General features: G+C 36.3%; 1 protein-coding gene across 1 annotated transcript in view; it reads right to left on the bottom strand.

Annotated features, from left to right (window-relative positions):
• Positions 1-22,304, bottom strand: part of SGOL2 (shugoshin-like 2 (S. pombe)) — a 48,094-nt gene that overhangs the window by 7,053 nt on the left and 18,737 nt on the right. Inside the window, exons 6-8 of the mRNA XM_008575554.1 lie at positions 19,735-19,976; positions 15,381-18,311; positions 13,776-13,926 (exon numbers count right to left, since the gene is read on the bottom strand). Of these exons, the coding sequence (XP_008573776.1) occupies positions 13,776-13,926; positions 15,381-18,311; positions 19,735-19,976 (3,324 nt within the window). The remainder of the gene's footprint in view (positions 1-13,775; positions 13,927-15,380; positions 18,312-19,734; positions 19,977-22,304) is intronic.

The following is a 22,304-nucleotide window of genomic DNA, read 5'->3' as shown; positions in this document are numbered from 1 at the left end:
GTTACACCTCTTAGCATTGGACAGATCATTTAGGCAACAAATCAATAGAATAACCATTACTCTTTCAGAGGGAGAGAAGAAATCTAGGGCTATCAGTGGTGGGAGGGGGGAATGAGAGGGAGATAGGGAGAGATTGGACAAGGGGCATAAAGAATAAGTACAATTTGTAACAATGTACATACTAGTAATATTGTTTGTCTGGGAAATACACTGTTTCCCCTTCATTTCTGAAGAATAGCCTTACCAGGTATAATATTCCTGGCTGGCCGTTTTTTTCTTTTAGTACTTTGAGTATATCATCCCATTCCTTTCTGGCATGTAGGGTTTCTGCTGAGAAGTCTGCTGTTAGTCTGATGGGGACTCCCTTATAGATGATTTGATGCTTTTCTTTTACTGTTTTTGGAATTCTCTCTTTGTCTTTGACTCTTGTCAGTTTGTTTACAGTGTGGAGAGGACCTTTTTGGATTGAATCTGTTTGGGCATATTTGAGACTGTTGGATCTGGGAGGCCATATCCCTACCATTGCCTGGGAAGTTTCCCACTATTTTTTCATTGAATATGTTTTCAATGTCTTTTCCTTTCTCCTCCCCTTCTGGAACATCCATGATACAGGTGTTTGTGTGTGTGAGGTGGTCTGCTATCTCTCTTAGATTCTCTTCATTTTTTAAATTTGTTTTTTTCTTTTCTCTTCTTTCTTTCTTTCTTTTTTTTTTTTGTCTGCTTGGGTTATTTCAAAAAGTCTGTTTGAAGATCAAATTCCTTCTTTTGCTTGCTCTAGCCTGCTGCTTACACTCTCAATTGTAGTTCTTATTTCACTGAATGAGACTTTCAGTTCTAGTTCTGCTGTATTCTTTTTTATGGCATTTATCTCTCTTTAAATTTCTTCCTTTATGTCCTGGATTGATTTCCTTATTTCACTGTGTTGTCTAACTGAATCTTCTTGTGTCTCATTGAGTTTCTTTAAGTTTGTTACTCAGAATTCCCCTTCAGACATATCAAGGGTTTCCTGTTGTGTGGGGTCTGGTATTTGAGAATTATAGTGTTCCCTTGGTGGTGTCATCTTTACTTGTTTTTCTGATATTTCTGGTATGCCTACATTGATGCCTAGTTATATGGTGGCTGCTTCTTTTGTTACTCTAGGGTGTTTTTTGAGGAGAGAGACTCCCTCTTGTGGATTTGTTATACATTGTCCACTGTGTGGGGTGTTTTAGTTTTGGTTTTGGGTAGACTCTGTAGTTTCAGCAGTTCTGGGCAGACTCAGTTGTTCCAGGTAGACTCAGTTGTTCTGGGTAGAGTCTGTATTTCTGGGGGTTGCTGGCAGCTATGTCTGTGGCTGGAGCTGCATGTACATCTGGGCCAATGCAGGTGGGTGGGGACCATGTGGGCTAGTGCATCTGGGGCTACACATTCGGCTAGATGGCCATGCCCACATGTTCAGATGGGGCCACGTGGGTGGCTATGGCAGCTGGGACTGTATAGGCAGCTGGATGTCTGGGGCACCTGGGCAGTGGAGGTGGGTGGGGTCACACAAGCAGTCAGATGACAGGACCCACCTGGACAGGTGGGGCTGCATGGGTGGCTGGGTGGTTAGTGTCACTTGAGCAGGTAGGGACATACAGGCAGCTAGATGGCTGGGCCCACGCAGGTGGATGGGGCCACATTGGCAGCTGTGCAGTTGGGGTCGAATGGGCTGCTGGAGCTGTGTGGGCAGCATGGGGTGCACTGTACAGGATGAACTCTTGTGTGGGGTGCAGGGCCATGGCTCTGAGACTAGGCAATGGCATAGGCAACTGTGGCAGTGGTGGGGGTGGGCTGGGGCAAAATCAGGAGGAGGGGTTACTGCTGTTAAGTACTCACAGCCAAGCAGATTCTTTCCACTGCAAGGGAGAATTCCTCCTGACTGATCCTAGTTTGGGAGACATGGTGGCAGCTGAAGCCACATGCCTCTTTCTCCTCTACACAACCCTGATTGGTTTTTGTGCTGCACAGGGTCCTCACCAGGATCCTGCTGCCCTCCCATGCTCACCAGCCGATGCTCTCCCTCATACTTAGCTGTAATTTCCTTGCTCTGGTCCCTTTCTGTGGGAGGATCATACGTTGAGCACCTCTAGTCCGCCATCTTGCCCCACCTCCTGGCAATTTCTTAAAATAAGACAGCAATGAAGTTTACCTCATTGATTGACGCTTTCTTTCATGAAAGATTTCTCTGTAGCATGCAATGCTGTTTGACAGCATTTTACCCACAGTCGAACTTCTTTCAGCATTGGAGTCAATTCTCTCCAATTCTGCTGGTGCTTTACCAGCTATGTTTATATAATATTCTGAATACTTTGCTGTCATCTCAACAATGTTCACAGCATCTTCACCAAGAGAAAATTCCACCTCAAGAAACCACTTTCTTTGCTCAACCATAAGAAGCAACTCCTCATTCGTTTAAGTTTTATCATGAGATTGTTTCAATTCAGTCACATGTTTAAACTCCACTTCTAATTCTAGTTCTCTTGCTGTTTCCACTACCTCTGCAGTTACTTCCTGCACTGAAGTTTTGAGCTCTTTAAAGTCATCCATGAAGCTGGAATCAACTTCTTCCAAACTCCTGTTAATGTTGATATTTTGACCTCCTCCCATGAATCACGAATGTGCTTAAGGGTATCTAGACTCTGCAGTTACTTCCTGCACTGAAGTTTTGAGCTCTTTAAAGTCATCCATGAAGCTGGAATCAACTTCTTCCAAACTCCTGTTAATGTTGATATTTTGACCTCCTCCCATGAATCACGAATGTGCTTAAGGGTATCTAGAATAGTAAATCCTTTTTGGAAAGTTTTCAGTGTACTTTGCCCAGATCCATCAGAGCAATCACTATCTATAGCAGCTATAGCTTTATGAAATATATTCTTTAAATAATAAGACTTGGAAGGCAAAATTACTCCTTCACCCATGGGCCGCAGACTTTATGTTGTGTTAGCAGTCCTGAAAACACCATTAATCTCCTTGTGCATCTCTATCACAGCTCTTGGGTGACCAGATGTATTGTCAATAAGCAGTAATATTGTGAAAGGAATCATTTTCTCTGAGTAGTAGGTCTCAAAAGTGGGTTTCAAATATTCAGTAAACCATGCAGTGAACAGATGTGCTGTCATTCAGCTTTGTTGTTCCGTTTATAGAGCACAGGAAGAGCAGATTTAGCATAATACTTAAGGGCCCTAGGATTTTTGGAATGGTAAATGAGCATTGGCTTCAACTTCAAGTCACCAGCTGCATTAACCCCTCCCAAAAGTGTCAGCATTTCCTTTGAGGCTGTGAAGCCAGGCATTGACTTCTCTCTAGCTAGGAAAATCCTAGATGGCATCATCTTCCGATAGAAAGCTATCTTGTTTGACTGACAAAAATCTGTTGTTTAGTGTAGCTACCTTAATCAATTATCTTAGCTAGATCTTCTGGGTAACTTAATGCAGCCTCTACATCAGCTGCATCACCTTGCACTTTTATATTATTTAGATGGCTTCTTTTCTTCAAGCTCATGATCAAACCACTTGCTAACTTCAAACTTTTCTTCTGCAACTTCCTCACCTCTCTCAGCCTTCATAGAATGGGGAGTTAGGGACTTGCTCTGGGTTAGGCTTTGGCTTATGGAAATGTTGTGGCTGGTTTGATCTTCTATCCAGACCACTCAGACTCTCTCCATATCAGCCATAAGCCTGTTTTGCTTTTTATCATTTGTGCATTCACTGGAGTAACACTTTTAGTTTCCTTCAACAAATTTTTTAAAATTTTTTATTGAATCATAATTGATTATACATATTTTTGGCATTCAATGCTGACATATGTTGATTAAATCAATATTACATTGTTCAAATTGTACTTATTCTTTATGCCACTTGTCCAATCTCCCCCATCCCCCTCCCCTCCCCCCTCTCACCACTGATAGCCCTAGATTTCTTCTCTCCCTCTGAAAGAGTAATGGTTATTCTGTTGAGTTGTTGCCTACATGATCTGTCCAATGCTGAGAGGTGTGTTCAAGTCCCCCAATATTATCATAGAGCGGATGCTTCTTCTGTCACTCTGGAATGGGCTTTGTGGAGAGAGACATCCTCTTCTTTTCTTTGGTCTCTGCTGGTGACTCTCCTTGTATCAATGCACTCCAGTGGCTGGTGGACCATCTGCATGGTGGTTGTGACGTCTAGCCCCTTCGTGGCAGCCATGGTTACTGTGGTGGCTGTGTTGGGCCACCCACATGGATGTGATGTTTTTGGCATGCTCTTTGGCACTGGTGGTGTGCCTGGTTGTGGGTGGGGGCTCTGGTCCCCAGCTCGATGCCCTGGGCCCCCAGGCAGGGCCCCTAAGTGCTGGCAGTGTGTCTGGTTGTGGGTGGGTGGGTGGGGACCGTTCCCCCGCTCCATACCCTGGGCCCCTGGGTGAGGCTCTGAGGTGCTGGCAGTGTGCCTGGTTGTGGGTGGGGGGTCGAGTTCCCAGCTCCATACCCCAGTCCTTCAACAGTTTTTACTTTGCATTCACAGCTTGGCTAACAGTTTGGTGCAAGAGGCCTAGCTTTCAACCTGTCTCAGCTTTTGACATGCCTTCCTTACTAAGCTTAAGGGAATCCTACACATGGAACCCAAAAAATGATAATCACCACCATGAATAACTGAGAAAAAACAGCACTGGCAGAGTAGAAATGGAAAAAGTAAAGAGAAAGAAACTGTAACATACTACCTCAAAAAACCCAAACCCAAACACCAAAGACAAACCGTTAAAGGGAAAAAAATGAAGAAAAGATATTTAAATTTACCATAAGAAAAGCAATTAAATGGTAAGACTAACACAATACCTTTCAATAACAACCGTAAATGTAAATGGATTAAATTCCCCACTCCAATGAAACGGATTGACTGATTAGATCAAAAAACTAGACCTAACCATATGCTTTTTACAGGAGATTCACCTCACCCGTAAAGACACAGACAAGACTAAAAGTGAAGGGGTGCAAAGACACACCATGCAAATGGAAACCAAAAATGAGTAGGAGTAGCTATTCTTATAGCAAATGAAATAGACTTTAAACCAAAAACCATAAAAAGAGACAAAGAAAGCTATTATATAATGACAAAGGGGTCTATCCAGCAAGAAGACATAACAAACATAAATTATATGCACCTAACATCACAACACCCAGATACATAAAGCAAATACTATTAGACATAAAGGAAGAGACAGATCATCTAGGCAACAAAGCAACATAGAATTTAAACTACGCTTTAGGCCAACTGGACTTGACAGATATCTACAGAACTTTTTAATCTAACAACTACCGAATATACATTCTTCTCATCAGCACATGGAACATTCCCCAGTATGGACTACACGTTAGGTCACAAATCAAACATCCACAAATTATAAAAAACTGAAATCATCTCAAGTATCTTCTCAGACCATAACAAATTAAAAGTAGAAATGAATAACAAGCAAAACTCTGGAAATACATGTATATAAATACATGGAAATTAAACAACACTGTCCTGAATAACCTATGGGCCAAAGAAGAAATTAAACAGGAAATAAAAAAATTTCTTGAAACTAATGAAAATAAAGACACATCATACCAACACCTGTGGGATACTACAAGACCAGTACTAAGAGAGAAGTTTAGTGCAATAAATGCTTACACCAAAAGGGTGGAAAGATTTCAAATAAACAACACAATGCTACACCTCAAAGAAGTAGAAAAACAAGAACAATCCAATCTCAATATTAGTAGATGGAAAGAAATAATTAAGATCACAGCAGAACTAAATGAAATAGAGACACAAAAACTGTTACAAAAGATCAAAGAAAGAAAAAGTTGATTTTTCGAGAGGATAAACAAAATAGACAAAACATTTAGCTAGACTAACTAAAAGAAGGACTGGGAAGACCCAAATAACAAAAATCAGAAATTAAAGAGACATTACAACCAATAACACAGAAATACAAAGAATCATCACAGACTATCATAAACAACTATATGCCAACAAATTTGAAAACCCGGAAGAAATGGACACATTTCTGGACATATGTAAACTATGAAGACTGAACAAAGAAGAAAGAGAAAACTTTAACAGACCAATAACAAGCAACGAGACTGAAGTAGTAATCAGCAGTCTCCCAACAAAGAAAAGCCCAGGACTGGATGGCTTTACTGCTGAATTCTACCGAATCTTTAAGAGGAATTAATACCAATTCCCTTCAAACTATTCCAAAAGATTGAAACAGAGGCCATTCTCCCAAACTCATTCTATGAGGCCAGCATCACCCTGATATCAAAACCAGAAAAGATACAACAAAAAAACTACAGACCAATATCTCTGACGAACACAGATGCAAAATCTTCAACAAAATATTAGCAAACAGAATACAACAACACATAAAAAAAATTATATGCCATGATCAAGTTGGATTCATCCCAGTGATGCAAAGATGTCAACATACGCAAGTCAAAAAAATGTGATACACCACATCAACAAAATCAAGGACAAAAACCACACGATTATCTCAATAGACACAGAGAAAGCATTTGAGAAAAGTCAACATCTCTTCATGATAAAGATTCTCAGCAAATTAGTATAGAAGGAAAATGTCTCAGCACAATAAAATCCACATATGACAAACCTACCACTAATATCATTCGGAATGGGGAAAAGCTGAAAGCCTTTCCCTTAAGAACAGGAACAAGACAAGGATGCCTACTCTCACCATTCCTATTTAACATAGTAATGGAAGTATTACCCAGAGCAATCAGGCAAGAGAAAGAAATAAAGGGTATCCAGATGGGAAAAGACCAAGTCAAACTGTACCTGTTTGCAGATGACATGATCTGATATACAGAAAAACTCTATCAAAAGACTCTGCCAAAAAACTCTTAGAGCTGATAAATGATTTCAGTAAAGTTGCAGGATATAAAATCATCACACAAAAATCAATAGCAGTTTTATACACCAGTGGCAGAAAAAAAAATCAAGAAAGCAAGTGCATTTATAATAGTCACCAAAAAAATAGAAAGCTAGGGATCAATTTAATCAAGGAGGTGGAAGATCTTTACAATGAAAACTATAAATCACTGCTGAAAGGAAAATATAAAAAGATGGAAAGACATTCCATGGTCTTAGATTGGAAGAATCAACATGTGAAAATGTCCATACTACCCAAAGCAATCTACAGATTCAAATACTAATGACATTCATCACAGGAATAGAAAAAATATGGAATAAAAGACCCCCAATAGCCAAAGCAATCCTGAGCAAAGAAAAACTAAAGCCAGAGGCATTACACTACCTGACCTCAAATTATACTACAAAGCTATAGTAACAAAAGCAGCATGGTATTGGCATAAAAATAGACACTCAGACCAATGGAACAGAATAGAGAACCCAGAAATCAACCCACATACTTATAGCCAACTGATCTTCAATAAAGGTACCAAAAACATACAATGGGGAAAAGACTGCCTCTTAAATAAATGGTGCTGGGAAAACTGGATATCCATAAGCAGAAGAATGAAACTAGACCTTGTACCTCTTACCATATACCAAAATCAACTCAAAATGGGTTAAAAAGTTAAATATAAAACCTAAAACTATGGGCCAGCCTGGTGGCACACTGGAGAGTGCGCCGCTTGGGAGCGCAGCGGCGCTCCCGCCGAGGGTTCGGATCCCATGTGGAGACCGGTTCCCGCTCACTGGCTGAGCACGGGGCGGGCGCAACACCGAGGGTTGCGATCCCATTGCCGGTCCCCGGTATGGGCGTGACACCGAGGGTTGTGATCCCGTTACCGGTCAGTAAAAAAATACAAAAAGGGAAAAAAAACCCAAAAAAACCTAAAACTATAAAACTACTAAAAGAAAACATAAGGAAAACACTTCAGGAAGTAGGACTGAGCAAAGACTTTATGAATAAACCCTCAAAAGCACAGGCAACAAAAGTAAAAATAAACAAGTAGGATTACATCAAACTATGAAGCTTCTTCACATCAAAAGCAACAATTAACAGAGCAAAAAGACAACCTACAGAATAGGAAAAAATATCTGCAAACCATGCATCTGACAAGGGGATTAATATCCAGAATATACAAGGAACTCAAACAATTTAACAGTAAGAAAACAAGTGACCTGATTGAAAATGGGAAAAGGAGCTAAATAGGCATTTCTCAAAGGAAAATATATATATGGCCAACAGACCCATGAAAAAATGCTCAACATCACTAAGCATCAGGGAAATGCAAATCAAAACCACACGTACATATCATTTCATCCTAGTTAGACTGGCTATTATCAAAAAGAGAATAACAAATGCTGGTGAGAATGCAGAGAAAGGGGAATACTTTTACACTATTGGTGGGACTATAAATTAATGCAGCCATTTTGGAAAACAGTATGGAGGTTCCTCAAACAACTACAGATAGAACTACCATATGATCCAGCAATCCCACTTCTGGGTATTTACCCAAAGGAATGGAAATCATCATGTTGAAGAGATACCTGTACTCCCGTGTTTATCACAGTTCTATTTATAATAGCCAAGAGTTGGTACCAACATAAATGTCCATGGCAGATGATAAGAAAATGTGCTATATATACTCAATGGAATACTACTCTGCCATAAAAAAGAATGAAATTCTGCCATTCACAGCAACATGGATGAACTTAGAGAAGATTATGTTAATGTCCATGGCAGATGATAAGAAAATGTGCTATATATACTCAATGGAATACTACTCTGCCATAAAAAAGAATGAAATTCTGCCATTCACAGCAACATGGATGAACTTAGAGAAGATTATGTTAAGTGAAGTAAGCCAGGCACAGAAAGAGAAATACCTCATGTCCTCACTCATAAGTGAGAGCTAAAATAAAAATAAACAAAGTTAAAAAAAAGAAAGAAAGAAAGAAAGGAAAGAGGGAAGGCAAGAGAAAGAAAGAAACAATAATCACAATAATACACTGAACTTTCAAAAGGAGAGAACAGAACTCAAGTTACCAGAGGTGAGAAAGGGGGAGGGGGTGGGGGAGGGGAGATTAGTAAGAAATTGGTAAAGGGCCACAAAAAATGATTACATCATGTAATGCTGAATAAACTAATTATCTTGATTTGAGCATCACATATTCCACACAAGTATTGATATTCAATACTGTACCCCACAGATATGTATAATCAATAATGTTTCAATAAAAAAAAATTTTTTTAAGAGAAAGAAATTGCTGCAGCCACCCCAACCTTTAGCAACCATCACCCTGATCAGTTAGTGGCCATCCACATCTAGGCAAGGCCCTCCATTAGCAAGAAGGCTCAGATGATCATTACCATGTTTTAGCAATAGAGTATTTTTTAATTAAGGAATGTACAATGTTTTTTTAGACATAATGCTATTGCACACTTAATGAATAGACCAAAGTATAGTGTAAACATAACTTTAACATGAACTGGGAAACCAAAAAATTTGTGTGACTTGCTTTATTGAGATAGTCACTATATTGCACTGATCTGGAACTGAACCCACAATATTTCCAAGGTATTCGTGTATAGGAATGTGATTGCATAAACTATAGTACATCTATACACAATGAAGTATTATCCGGCTGTAAAAAAGAATTAGAAAAATCTCTATGAATTTATATGGAGTGATTTCCAGAACCTACTGTTAAATGAAAACAAGTAGAGCTCAACAGAGCAGCTACACTATGCTGCCTTTAGGTAAGAAAGAAGGGTATATACATACATCTGCTTATTTGTGCAAAAAAACCCAAAAAAATACAGGCAAGATAAACCAGTAATTAAAGAAATTGGTTTAGCACAGGAGGTAGGTGAAGGCAGGATAGAAAGAAGGGGTAATAGGAACAGTGCAGCAGGGACGAGGAAGTAGTTGACATTTCTCTGCATATACCCATTTTGTAAACTCAAGAAATGTTTCACATACCCCAAAAGTAAACAAACAAAACTTACCAAGATTCAGGAGAATAAAATGGAACATGAACAATAATAAATAAATCTAATTGAATTACAAATGTATAACATAACTACATTGAAGGGTGTGAGGAAGAAAATTAACCTAAGAGAAAAAACTGTATACATATGCTACAATCAAGTTAGTAAACATGTTTCTCACAGGGATAAGGAAACTACTTTATGTGTATGCTTGAATTGAAAAAATCAGTAAATATTTTAGAGAGAGAGAATGAGAGCCAGGCTTCTAAATGATAGGCAAAGAAATTGCTAATAGACAAAGAATATTATTTAAACTTGATAAAGCAGTAGCAGGGTTTGAGAGGATTGACTCCAATTTTAAAATGAACCCTATAGTGTTGGAGTGGAGTCAGAGATATTAGTATAATCTCATGGTTTTTACAATACATACAGATAGATACAGAAATAGAAAAGTGGGTGTATGCGTGGCTACTATACATACATATGTTTCCTAGCTTTATCTGCTGAGAGGGCCTAATAGCAACAACACCCGTAGTGGACAGACTAAAGAGGATGCCCTACGATCCCTGCCTACTGGTAGTCATGCTCTTATATAATCCCCTCCCCTTGAGTATGGACAGGAGCTGTGACTTGCATCTAACAAAGAATATGGCAAAGGTGACGGGATGTCTCATTTCTAAATTACATTTTGTTGTACACGACTCCATTTTGCTAGAGAATTTGCTCTAGAGACTCTCTAGATTCTGCCAACAACATGTAAGCAGATTCTGCCCCAGTACAGCCTCCAGATGAAAATCAGCCTGGATGACACCGAGTGCAGCTTTGTTAGAACTAAGTCATATCCAGATTGCTGTTTTAAGCCACTAGTGGTAATATTGTTATATAGTAATAGATAACTAATACAAAATAATATAAGCAATGAGCACACCTAGTGCTCAGATCTTGGTTTCTAAACAAAATTCTCCAATTAAGGAAACCAGGTTTCTTGAAGAAGTGCCTGATTCTGGGGCCGGGGCAGGAAAAAACATTAAGATAAGTGTGGAACATGTTGTATGTCAGAAAGTAAGAAAGTGCTCAAAATAGTATGAAGTCTTGTCAAAAGGACACAGAAGCCAATCTGAAGGAACACCTAATGGTCAAAGTAGAAATAATTTGGGAAACAAAATAAATATTGATAGTATTGGATTTTCATCTATAGAATAAAATAGATGTCCATGACTTCACACTGATATAAATTAAGAAATTTAAGTGAGGGAGAAGAGACAACTCTTCCTTACAGAAGAATTCCAATTAATGCAGAACGAAAGAGGAAAATAGAAGATACCATTAAGCAAATACCACAGTAGTAATTGTTGCAGGCAAGATCCACCAATGGATGCTAAAATTAGTGGGTGAAAATTTGAGAAACAATAGACAGACTGAAAATATCTCCCTCAATGTTCATTAAAGATAAAGTAAAAGAGTAACTTTACAGTGAAAAAAACTAGCAGATACCATCTTAACCAAGTGATCAAGGTTAACATTGCTAGTAATGAGACATACTGACATGATGAACCCTTGACATGAAGCAGTGAGAAGGATATATCATTTCTGTGGAATTTTTGCTAAAAATGCATAACCACATTTTAATCATGAGAAAACATCAAGCAAACCTAGACTAAGGGATATTTCACAAAATAACTGACCAGTAGTCTTCAAAGGTGTCAAAGGCATGAAAGAAAAGGACAGACTAAGGAACTGCCACAGATTCAAGGATTCTAAAGAGAACAACAACTAAATTGCAGTGTGGAACTCTGGATAGGATTCTACAACAGAAAAAAGACATTAGTAGAAGTCTATAGCTTAATAGTATTGAACCAATGCTAACTTTCTAGTTTCTATAATTGTACTATTGGTATGTAAGGTATTAAAATTAGGAAAAGCTTGGTGAGGAACATATGGAAAACCTTTGTACTATTTTTACAACTTTGCTACAAGTTTAAAGTTAGCACAAAATAAAAAGTTTAACTTACAACTAAGTGAAAAGACAACCAACCCAACTGAAAAAAGGGCAAAGGATCTCAACAACATTTCTCCAAGGAAGATATACAAATGACCAGTAAGCACATAAAAAGAGCTCAACATCATTAGTCATCAGGGAAATGCAAATCAAAACCACAATGAGATACCACTTCACACCCATTGAGATGGCTAGAATCAAAAGTTGGTAAGGATAAGGAGAAATCAAAAACCTCATACAACATTAGTGAGAATGTAAAAAGGTGCAGCAGGTTTAAAGAAGTCCGGCAGTTCCTTAAACAATTAAACATAGTTACCATATGACCCAGAAATTGCACTCCTAGGCATGTACCCAAGAAAATGAAAACATAAGTATGCACAAAAATTTGCAACAAAAATGTTTATAGCAGCATTATTCATAACAGCCAAAAGATGGAAACAACCCAAACGTCCATCAACAGAAAAATGAATAAACAAAATGTTTATATCTATACAATGGTAAATCTATACAATGGAATATTATTCAGTCATAACAAGGAATAAAGTACTAATACTGCTACAATATGGATAAGCCTTGAAAATACACTATGTGAAAGAAGCCAGTCACAAAGACCACATATTGTATGATTCCATTCATATGAAATGTCTAGAACAGAGAAATCTATAGAGACAGGAAGTAGATTAGTGGTTTTGAGATCTGGGGGGTAGGGAAGTGTTATCTATAGGGTACAGGGTTTCTTTTTGAGGTGAAGAAATGTTCTAGAATTGACTGTGGAGATGGGTTGCACATATCTGAGAATAAACTAGGAACCACTGAATTGTACACTATAAATGGATAAGATATATGTTATGTGAACTATATCTCAAATAAAGCTTTTTTTTTTTTTAAAGCCCCTTGGTCCTTTATTTCACTCCTAATTTACTTCTTTCATCCTCCCTTGTGTTACTGCCATCTGCTGGTTATTGTTTAAAATACCTGTCAGAACCATCTTTGTTAGATGTAATACTTTTCTAGTTTTATTACGAACTTTGTTACAAAGTTCTTGTTTTTTCAAGATACATATAGAAGTATTTTAGAAATTAAATGACTCAATATTTAAAAAAATACTACAAAAAAAAGACAGATGAAGCAAATATGGCGAAATGTTAATAATTGGGTTTTTTTTAAAGATGACCAGTAAGGGGATCTCAACCCTTAGCTTGGTGTTGTCAGCACCACGCTCAACCAGTGAGCTAACCGGCCATCCCTATATAGGAACCGAACCCAGGGCCTTGGTGTTCTCAGCACCACACTCTCTCGAGTGAGCCACGGGCTGGCCCAAAATGTTGATAATTGTTGAACCTGAAGAATAAATTGTCTTTGTTGAGGTATGTTTGAAATTCACAAAAATAAAGAAAAAGGACTTATTTTTTTTACAGCAAAGGACATATAAACCACTTTGAATTATTCTAGGGAACAAGGTAGGAAATAAGTGTAGGTAATAGATGTGGAAAATAGTGCTTTGTAAATCATAGGCAACAAATTTTTAATATTATAATTATCAAGTTACAATTTAAAAAATAACAGTAGTAAAATTGGAAACTAAACAAAACTAAACCAATTTAAATCCAGACACCAAAAAAAGAAAAAGAAAAACAGAGCCTGTTCAAAGAACACATTTCTTCAAATCTTACCTAAATCATACTGTGGTTGTTACATGTCAACAATATATGTTTTAACTGATATTCAGGAGTGCTCAAAAACTAATTCGGGCAGAAATATTTTTAGGTATATATTTTATAATAGCATACTAAAATAACTTTAATATCACTGAAATACTTACCTTTTGAGACTTGGCTCTTTTAAATCGAGAGGAACACACCTTCTTCTTCTACTTGGCAGCTCTGAAGATAGATCTTCTGACTTATTTTCAGATTCGGCAGTGTTATTTGGTACAATACTGGTATTTGTCAAGTCCTGTAACAGTCTATCACCTGAAAAGAATATATTTTTCACAAATACTTGTAAAAGTATATATGGAGAGATGGAAATAGATAGAATATCTATTTCAAATCATTTGCAAATCATTGCAGCAAATTTTTAAATTAACAATTTAATTTTGAGAGGAAAGAGACTAAAACTTCAAACAAATCATCAAAGTATCCTGCAATGTTTTTATTCTGAAATCACATACAGGCTGACAAAAAACCCTCATAATTCAACTCTTTGGATGCAAATGACTGCATGTTCATTCAACTTATCTGTCACTGACTGCCCACCCTGTGAATGACACCATGAGGAGCAGAGTCCTCTAAGGTATCCTGCAACTCTAGACCTGTGCATTTCTTTTGCTTCAGTGTGCCTTTCATATGGAACAGTCTTACCATCAAAGTCCTAAGGTTCTACAGACATATGAGGGTACCTCAAAAAGTTTGTGGAAAAACTGAATTAAAAGATAATATGAATCTTTCCATGCACTTTTTGAAGACTCCGTATATTAAAATGTTAGGTTCCCTGTAGAAAATTTTAACTGATACAGGAATGTCTAACGTTACAAAATTTTTAATGACAAAGGAACATTTTTAGGACCCAATGTTTAGGAAAAACGGTGGGATAAGTAATGTTATATATTGTACGATTTCAAATATATATTTAAATATCCATAGATCCAAATTTGCCTGTACATGGTAAAATACTGTCTGCAGTTATTCCGATTTTCTCCCCTCCCTTTTTCCAATTCTATACTTTCAGTTTTATGCAATGAGTTTTATTTTAATAACTGGGGGAAAATAAAAAGTAAACACTAAAAGTAAAAAATCTTATTGTTTATGGCCTAAAATGCTGCCTTAATGATGCCTTTGCAGATTCCTCTAGTCAAAATTACATCCCCCGTTACATCCCATAGCATAACATATGTACTTTTATCAAAGAATCATTCATATACCACGTTTGTCCACTGTTACTTTTACATATATGTATTCTGAGGAAAAGGGCTAGTATTGTTTATTTCTCGGTCCTCTACAACAACTAGAATATGCTTTGATCATATTAAATATATTCTGTTGAATGCAGAAAGAGTCCCACCCTTAAGAAACCTATAATTGTCTTTGGTTAAATAAAACCAGTGCAATTCACTATTAAATACATTTAAAATACCCAATTCCCTTCAAAAGGAAATTATCTGCCTAAGGCCATTATTAGACAACTTTTTGGTTGAGGATAAATCAGTATTTTAGGGTGCAAATGTCCAAGACACTCTCAGTATTACCTTCCCAAAGTATTAAACTTTATTTAATTCCTTCATGCTGTCTCTACAGATTATGCTACAAAGCTATATATTGTTTTTAAATTCCGTAAAAATGTCAGTTATAACAGGAAATACTTTACTAGCTAAGTGAGAAAAAAAAATACACTTCTAAAATTTTATCACTTCAGGTTACTGACCTACCTATTCCTGACTTTTGTGTTCTCTGGTTGACTTTAAATTTCATCTCTTTCATCTTCTCATGAACACTTTCACTTTCTTGAAAGATTGGTGAATTCTCCAGGGCAAAATTTTCTTTTATTATCAGACTCTTAGTAGAAGAAATACTCAAAGGTACTGAACTTTCTTGAACACTGTCAAAGGAAGAATCTTGTATGTTAGGTGAATATATTTGAGATAAAGGTTGAAACACCTTTGTGTAAAAGTCTGGCTTAATTTTGACAGTTTTCTCATTCTCCAAGTTGTTTTCCTTATCAGTTTGTTCAGAGTCCACTGACTTTCCCTGAACAGTGTTGGGCGTTATCTCCATTATGTCATGGCTATCTGGAGAAGGATCTATGAAGGTCTTCCTTTTCTTTGATTTGGATGTCATTTTATTTCCTTTCTTGACCTGGCACTCTCCTTCTTTGACCACTTCCACAAAGGGGAGATCTCTTTTTTTACTGAGAGTTGTAGTGCTCCGCTTCTGATTCTTAGGTAGTTCAGTTTGGTTTCCAGGACCAGAATCTGTTTCTTTAGTAACATGTTTAAAACCAGATTCTAAAGAGACAGATGTCTGTGAAGAATCTGTTAACTGCAAAACAGGTTTGTTCTTAATTTTTGTCAAAATGTTCTTTGCTTTGCTTGATGATTCTTTCTTATGCTTTTTCACTAGTTTATAAGGATTTGGAATTTGATCACAACTTTCCTTTTCATTATTGTTGATTTCCGTATAGTATCCGCTAATAATGTCTTCACACTCAAGTCTTTGTTTAGATTTATTTATTTTAAAATGAAGATCTTTTGTATAGCTTTCTAGGCCATGAACACCTTTGTCATTATCCTCATATATCTGGTTCATTTCAGAAACTATTTTTGTCTTCCGATTTACTTTCTGCCGAAGCTTCTTATTTACTTTGGATTCATTTTGCTCAGCAGGCTGCGTATCAGTGACATGCTTTTTCAAATCCAATATATTCTGGGTCTCATAATCACATAAATTTTCATTATCTTTGGTGGGGAGATCAGCTGTTTGAAATTCATTTGTTACTTGTAGATTTTCAGAAATGATTTCTTTATCCTTTTGGATTAAAGAAAAGAAGTTACCTTTTTCTACTTCATGTATACCTTCATCATCATTCTCATAAATTTGGTTGACTTCAGAAATTATTTCTGTCTTTCGATATGCCTTTTGTCTAAGCTTCTTATCTATTTTCAAATCATTTTGACAAGTAGGTTGCATATCATGAACATGTTCTTTCATCCCGAAAACATTTTGAGTCTCATCATCACATAGGTTTCCACTATCTTTGGTAGAAAGAGCAGGTGTTTGAAATTCACTTGAGTCTTCTAGGTTTCCAGGGATGATTTCTTTAATCTTTCGGGTTAGGAAGAAAGAGTTACCCTTTTCTGGGTAATGCACACTTTTGTCATTTTCTAAATGACTCACTTCAAAAATTATTTCTGTCTTCCGATTTACTTTCTGCCTAAGCTTCTTATTAACTTTTGATTCATTTTGCTGAACAGGGTATACATTGATGACCTGCTTTTGCAAACCCAACACATTCTGGATCTCACAAGAGTTTCCATTACCCCTGGTGAGAACAGCAGGTATTTGAAAGTCTTTTGAAACTTCAAGGTTTCCAGAGATGGTTTCTTTATCCTCTTGGGTTTGAAAGAAAATGTTACTTTTTTCTGGGCCATGCAAATCTTCGTCATTATCCTCATATATTTGGCTCACTTTAGAAATTATTTTTGTCTTCCGATTAACTCTCTGCCTAAGCTTATTTATTTTTGATTCATTTTTCTGAGTAGGTTGCGTATCAGTGACATGCTTTTTCAAATCCAATATATTTTGGGTCTCATAATCACATAAATTTCCGTTATCTTTGGTGGAAAGATCAGCTGTTTGAAATTCATTTGTGACTTCCAGGTTTTCAGAAATGGTTTCCCTATCATTTTGGTTTGCGAATAAGCTATGTTTTTCTAACTTATGAATCAAAAATGTCTGTCTAGAAGCTTTACTTTTATTGCAAGGGAGGGAATTTTGACCCATATCAAATTTACTCTCCTGCTGAAATTTATCTGAACTTTTGGAGAAAGGGTATGCTTCCTCTTGCTCACTTGCAACATGTATTCTTTTTTTCTTTTTATTATACTGTGTATTTTGTCTGTCATATTCATCAAAGCCATTACGAAGGGTTATTTTATTCAGTATGTTCGCCTGAGTCATCACCTGAGTCATTTCAGTACTGGAAATAAGATTTGGATCTTCTGAATCCTTTTTGCCATCCAAAACTACAGATCTTCTTTCTGGACTATTTTCAGTCTTTTCCTCAATATTCACATCTGAACTATTTTTAAATTGTCTCTTTGATCTTTCTTTCTTTTTTTCAGAGCCTGAATCTTTCACTTTTCTGAAAGTTTTTATTTCACAATCATTTGGTTTTTTATTACTTTTATTTTTAATGCCCGTTGAAACTGTAACAATATTGCTTACTTCACTTGCAGTTAAATCCATGTCAGCATCATACACAGTTTTCTGCAGTTGAAAGTCAACATTGTCATTACCCTGAACTTGATTCACACACTCTGCATTAGATTTACTGGCAGACTCAGAAGATAAGCCAGGAAGGCATGGACTATTTCTTTGCATTTTAATATTTGTTTCATTAGTACAATCATTTATTTCATCATTCCACTTTAATTGTGGATTTGAAACCCATTGTTGATCTAAATCTGTTGCACAGGGAATGTCTGCAGAAGGATTATTTGACTCCCAAGATGACCCTCGCTTTTTCCTTTCAGTCACATTACTAGAAGATGGTCTCTCCCTTTCATGGCCCATAGGTGGGGCATTTCTCATATCACTTATTAGAGAACTCTTAGAACTCTGGTCTGAGTGAGAATGGATTTCTACAAAATAAAGGAAAATAAAATTCAGAAATAAGTAATGAAATAAGAAATAAGTTATTTTAAACAAATTGAATTAGAAATCAAGATGTTCCATAGTAAGGATTCTGACAATGTGTTCCATTCAGATCCTTATATTACTAAGAACTGTGCACTATAAAATTAAATTAGAAATGATTAGAGTATTTTCATTAGTCATATTTTACATTTGCATCCAGGGAAATATACACTGGGAACTCACTCTGCCTCAGCCCCGAAGAGTGAAGTATAGCCAACAGTACAGCCATTAACATATATTTCTAGAGTAGAAGGAGGCTAGGAAATGAACACTAATTAACTCTGACAAGGATTACTGTCAAAAGGCTATCAGCAGGCAGCTAAAGTTTATATAAATTTTATATATATAAATTTTCTGAAAAGAAAAATAATTCTAAGCTCTAAATTCAATATAGCTATGCCTCTTTATACTAATCTGAAAATCTATGACGAATACGTAAGCACCCCAGATTATCATTTAGGAATACCATATAAAATAAAATGTTAAGTGCCATCATACTTTCTTACTCAATCACTACCCAAGTTCAAGTTTTTGCTTTACCACTAATTGGTTATGATCTTTAAAAAGTCACTATATCTATCTAGGCCCCCAATTTTCATATCTATAAAAAGGGGAGGGTGAAACTAAATAAATAAATACATCATAAGCTAAGATTCCAAGAAAAGCTCTTTAGGCCCACTCATTTCTAAACACTGCTTTCAGAATGCTGTGATTTGGATATGGTCTGTCTCCAACAAAATTCATATTGAAATTTGATCCCCAATGTGGCAGTTTTAAAAGGTATGGCCTAGGGGGAGGTGTTTGGATCATGGGAGCCAATCCCATATGAACAGATTAATGCCCTTCCACAGTGAGGGCAAGTAAATTCTTGGGAATGGACTAGTTCTAGCGAAAGCAGGTTGTTAAAAAGTCTGGCTTCCTAGGTTTCTCTCTTTTGCTTTCTCTCTAACCATGTGATCTCTCTGCCCACATCTGCTCCCCTTCCACTTTCTGTTATTAAGTGGAAACAGCCTGAGGCTCTTGCCAGGTGCAGCTGCCCAATCTTGAACCTTTCAGCCACGAGAAATGTGAGCCAAATAAACCTCTTTTCTTAATAAATTACCCAGTCTCAGGTATTCTTTTATAGCAACACTATAGGGACTAAGACACAGAGTAACAGTATTAGGCCACTGTGGCTCTGACATTTGTCAGCATATTTACTTTTAAATTAAATTTTTCACCAGCAGTATTAAATGGTAGAAATGAGCAAATCTGTAACATGAGAGTTAACTTGTTAACTGTTTATATACCTTGCCCTCATGAAGAAAACATTGATAAATGTAGCTATTTAATACTGATACTCAAAATAAATTTTTAAAACAATCTCACCTTTGGGAAGTACATCAACAATAGAAGAAATATGTTCTGAATCATCTAAACCATACATATTCTGATTATTTTCTTTAAGAAATAACACTTCCAAATTAGATTGAGTTGATAAAGGTTGTCTTGTTGCTATTGAAGAGGGAATATCAGGTGATGTCTTTGATATAATATTGTTGTCACATTGCTTTTTCTCTTTATCATCATCATCATCATCATCATCATCATCATTTGAAGTTAATGGAACCCTAAAGTCAAGTGAAAATGAATAATTTTGTATTTTATAAAAATTATTTAGAAATTTGCATATCTTATATATGCAAATAGTTCTTTCTATATTCCATTTCATTTATTTAAGATCCAATCACAAACTCACCTGATACCTTTTCATGCCCAGTGAAGATGCTTAAAGGTAGAATATAGGTAGCTTCTAGTAGCACAAAACTTGGAGTAAAACAATAATGCTTTTAATCACAGTGGCCCCAAAAGAAAATAATTGATATAATCACTGGCTGGGCTATTAGAATACTACTAATAATGAAATGAATAAAGTTCAAACATACTTATAAATAGTCATGGATAATATTTATACTTTTCCTATAATTAAGTCTATGAAATATCCAAGCCACTTCCTTTGGTTTCTAGCAAGTATAATTGTACATAAACTTACGTGTGGAATAAGTTTGCTGTGTTTCCAAAAGGCATCCAAGTAAACACCATATTCCTAGAGTAGTTAAATCCATGGGAGAAAAAAGACAGAAACCCACAGAAACAATGATAAAGTGACATTCTTGCGTTCAACAGAAGAGGAGTAATATTTCCCAATAACGGTAAAAATTTTACCTTGTATCCCAAAGAAATCATAGATATTTTTAAAAAATTTATACTGAGAAAAATGAATATTGAAAAATATTTGTGGGCTGGCAGGTTAGCTCATTGGATAGAGTGTAGTGTTATAACACCAAGGTCAAGGGTTTGGATCCCTATACTGGCCAGCCATGAAAAAAAAAAGAAAAAAGGACAGAGAAAATATATAAAAAAATTAAAAGGCAACAACTAGTAAAACAGCCATTGAGAAGGAATTTTTAAACCACTTGAGTAAAGTTAAAAAAATAAAAAGTGGGATTACACTTCTAGTAACAGCCGAATAGCTATATCAGACTAACCCTACCAAATATAATGACTATAAATTCTGGATTAAAAAAAAAAAAAAGAAGAAGAAGAACAAAAAAACAACTAATAGAAGTTAATGGAAAATGAACAAAAAGCAGGTTGAGGAATACAGGACAGAGTTTATACTTAGAAGGTGACTTTCCCATTGCTTACAGTCTCAATCAGTGCCACATTAAAAAAAAGTTACAAACCCACAATCTTAATGCATCAAGATCAGAATTAAGGGCAACTACAATAGCTATAAAGTGATGGGGGGGGAATATCAGATAAGACAGGTAGGTAGAGAGGAGAGTCTCCCAAATATTGTATACGAATGCTCTCCAAATCTGTAGCTGACCTCTGAATCACATATATGTGAGGAAGATTCCAAGCAGCCCAGCTAAGAATAAAAGAACTGAAATGAGATTTCAGTTGTTGCTCATCAGAGTTCAGATATGGTTACTTTCTATAAAATTAAGACATCGAAACTCTTTGGAGGAACATAACTGAATCCATATTGTCTACAATATGGGATTCACAATGTCTGGGTACAATCCAATATTATTCAACATATAAAGCAACAGGAAAACATGACTGAAACTCAAGATAATCCAAAGAGAATAACTCTGATATGTAAATGGTCAATAAGCACATGAAAATATGCTCTATATCATTAATAATCAGGTAAATGTGAATCAAAACCCCAATGAGATATCACTTCACACCCATTACAATAGCTAGAATCAAAAGAATAGACAATAACAAGTGTTGGTGAGGATATGGAGAAATTGGTACCCTATTATTTGTTAGTGGGAATATAAAATGGTGCAGAAGCTTTGGAAAACAGTTTGGCAGTTCCTCTAAACGTTAAACACAGTTACCATATGACCTAGCAATTCCACTCCTAGGTATATATTCAAGAAAATTGAAAACACATGTCTTCACAAACACTCATATGTGAATGTTTACAGCAGGTAAAATAGCCAAAAGGTGGAAACAACACAAATGTCTGTCAACTGATGAATAGATAAACAAAATGTGGAATTCCATACAATAGATTACTATTCAGTCATAAAAAGAAACGAAATACTAACACATGCTACAACATGGACAAACCTTGAAAATGTTATGCTAAGTGAAAGAATCCAGACACAAAAGGCCATATATTTTATGGTTCCATTCATATGAAATGTCCAAATAGGCAAATACATAGAGACAGAAAGTAATTAGTGGTTACCACAGGTTAGAGAAAAAGGAAAAGGGAAGTGACTGCTAATAGATATGAGAATTCGTTTTAGAGTGATAGAAATACTCTGGAATTGGAAAGTGGTGGTTACACAACTTTGTGAATACAAACATACCTCGTTTTATTGAGCTTCATTTTTTTTTTTTTGTCTTTTTCCGTGTCCAGCAATGGATCGCAA

The sequence above is a fragment of the Galeopterus variegatus genome, unplaced genomic scaffold (genome assembly GCF_000696425.1).
Source record: "Galeopterus variegatus unplaced genomic scaffold, G_variegatus-3.0.2 Scaffold1205, whole genome shotgun sequence".
In the NCBI taxonomy this organism is placed as follows: domain Eukaryota; kingdom Metazoa; phylum Chordata; class Mammalia; order Dermoptera; family Cynocephalidae; genus Galeopterus; species Galeopterus variegatus.
This window is presented reverse-complemented; position numbering and strand designations above follow the sequence as displayed.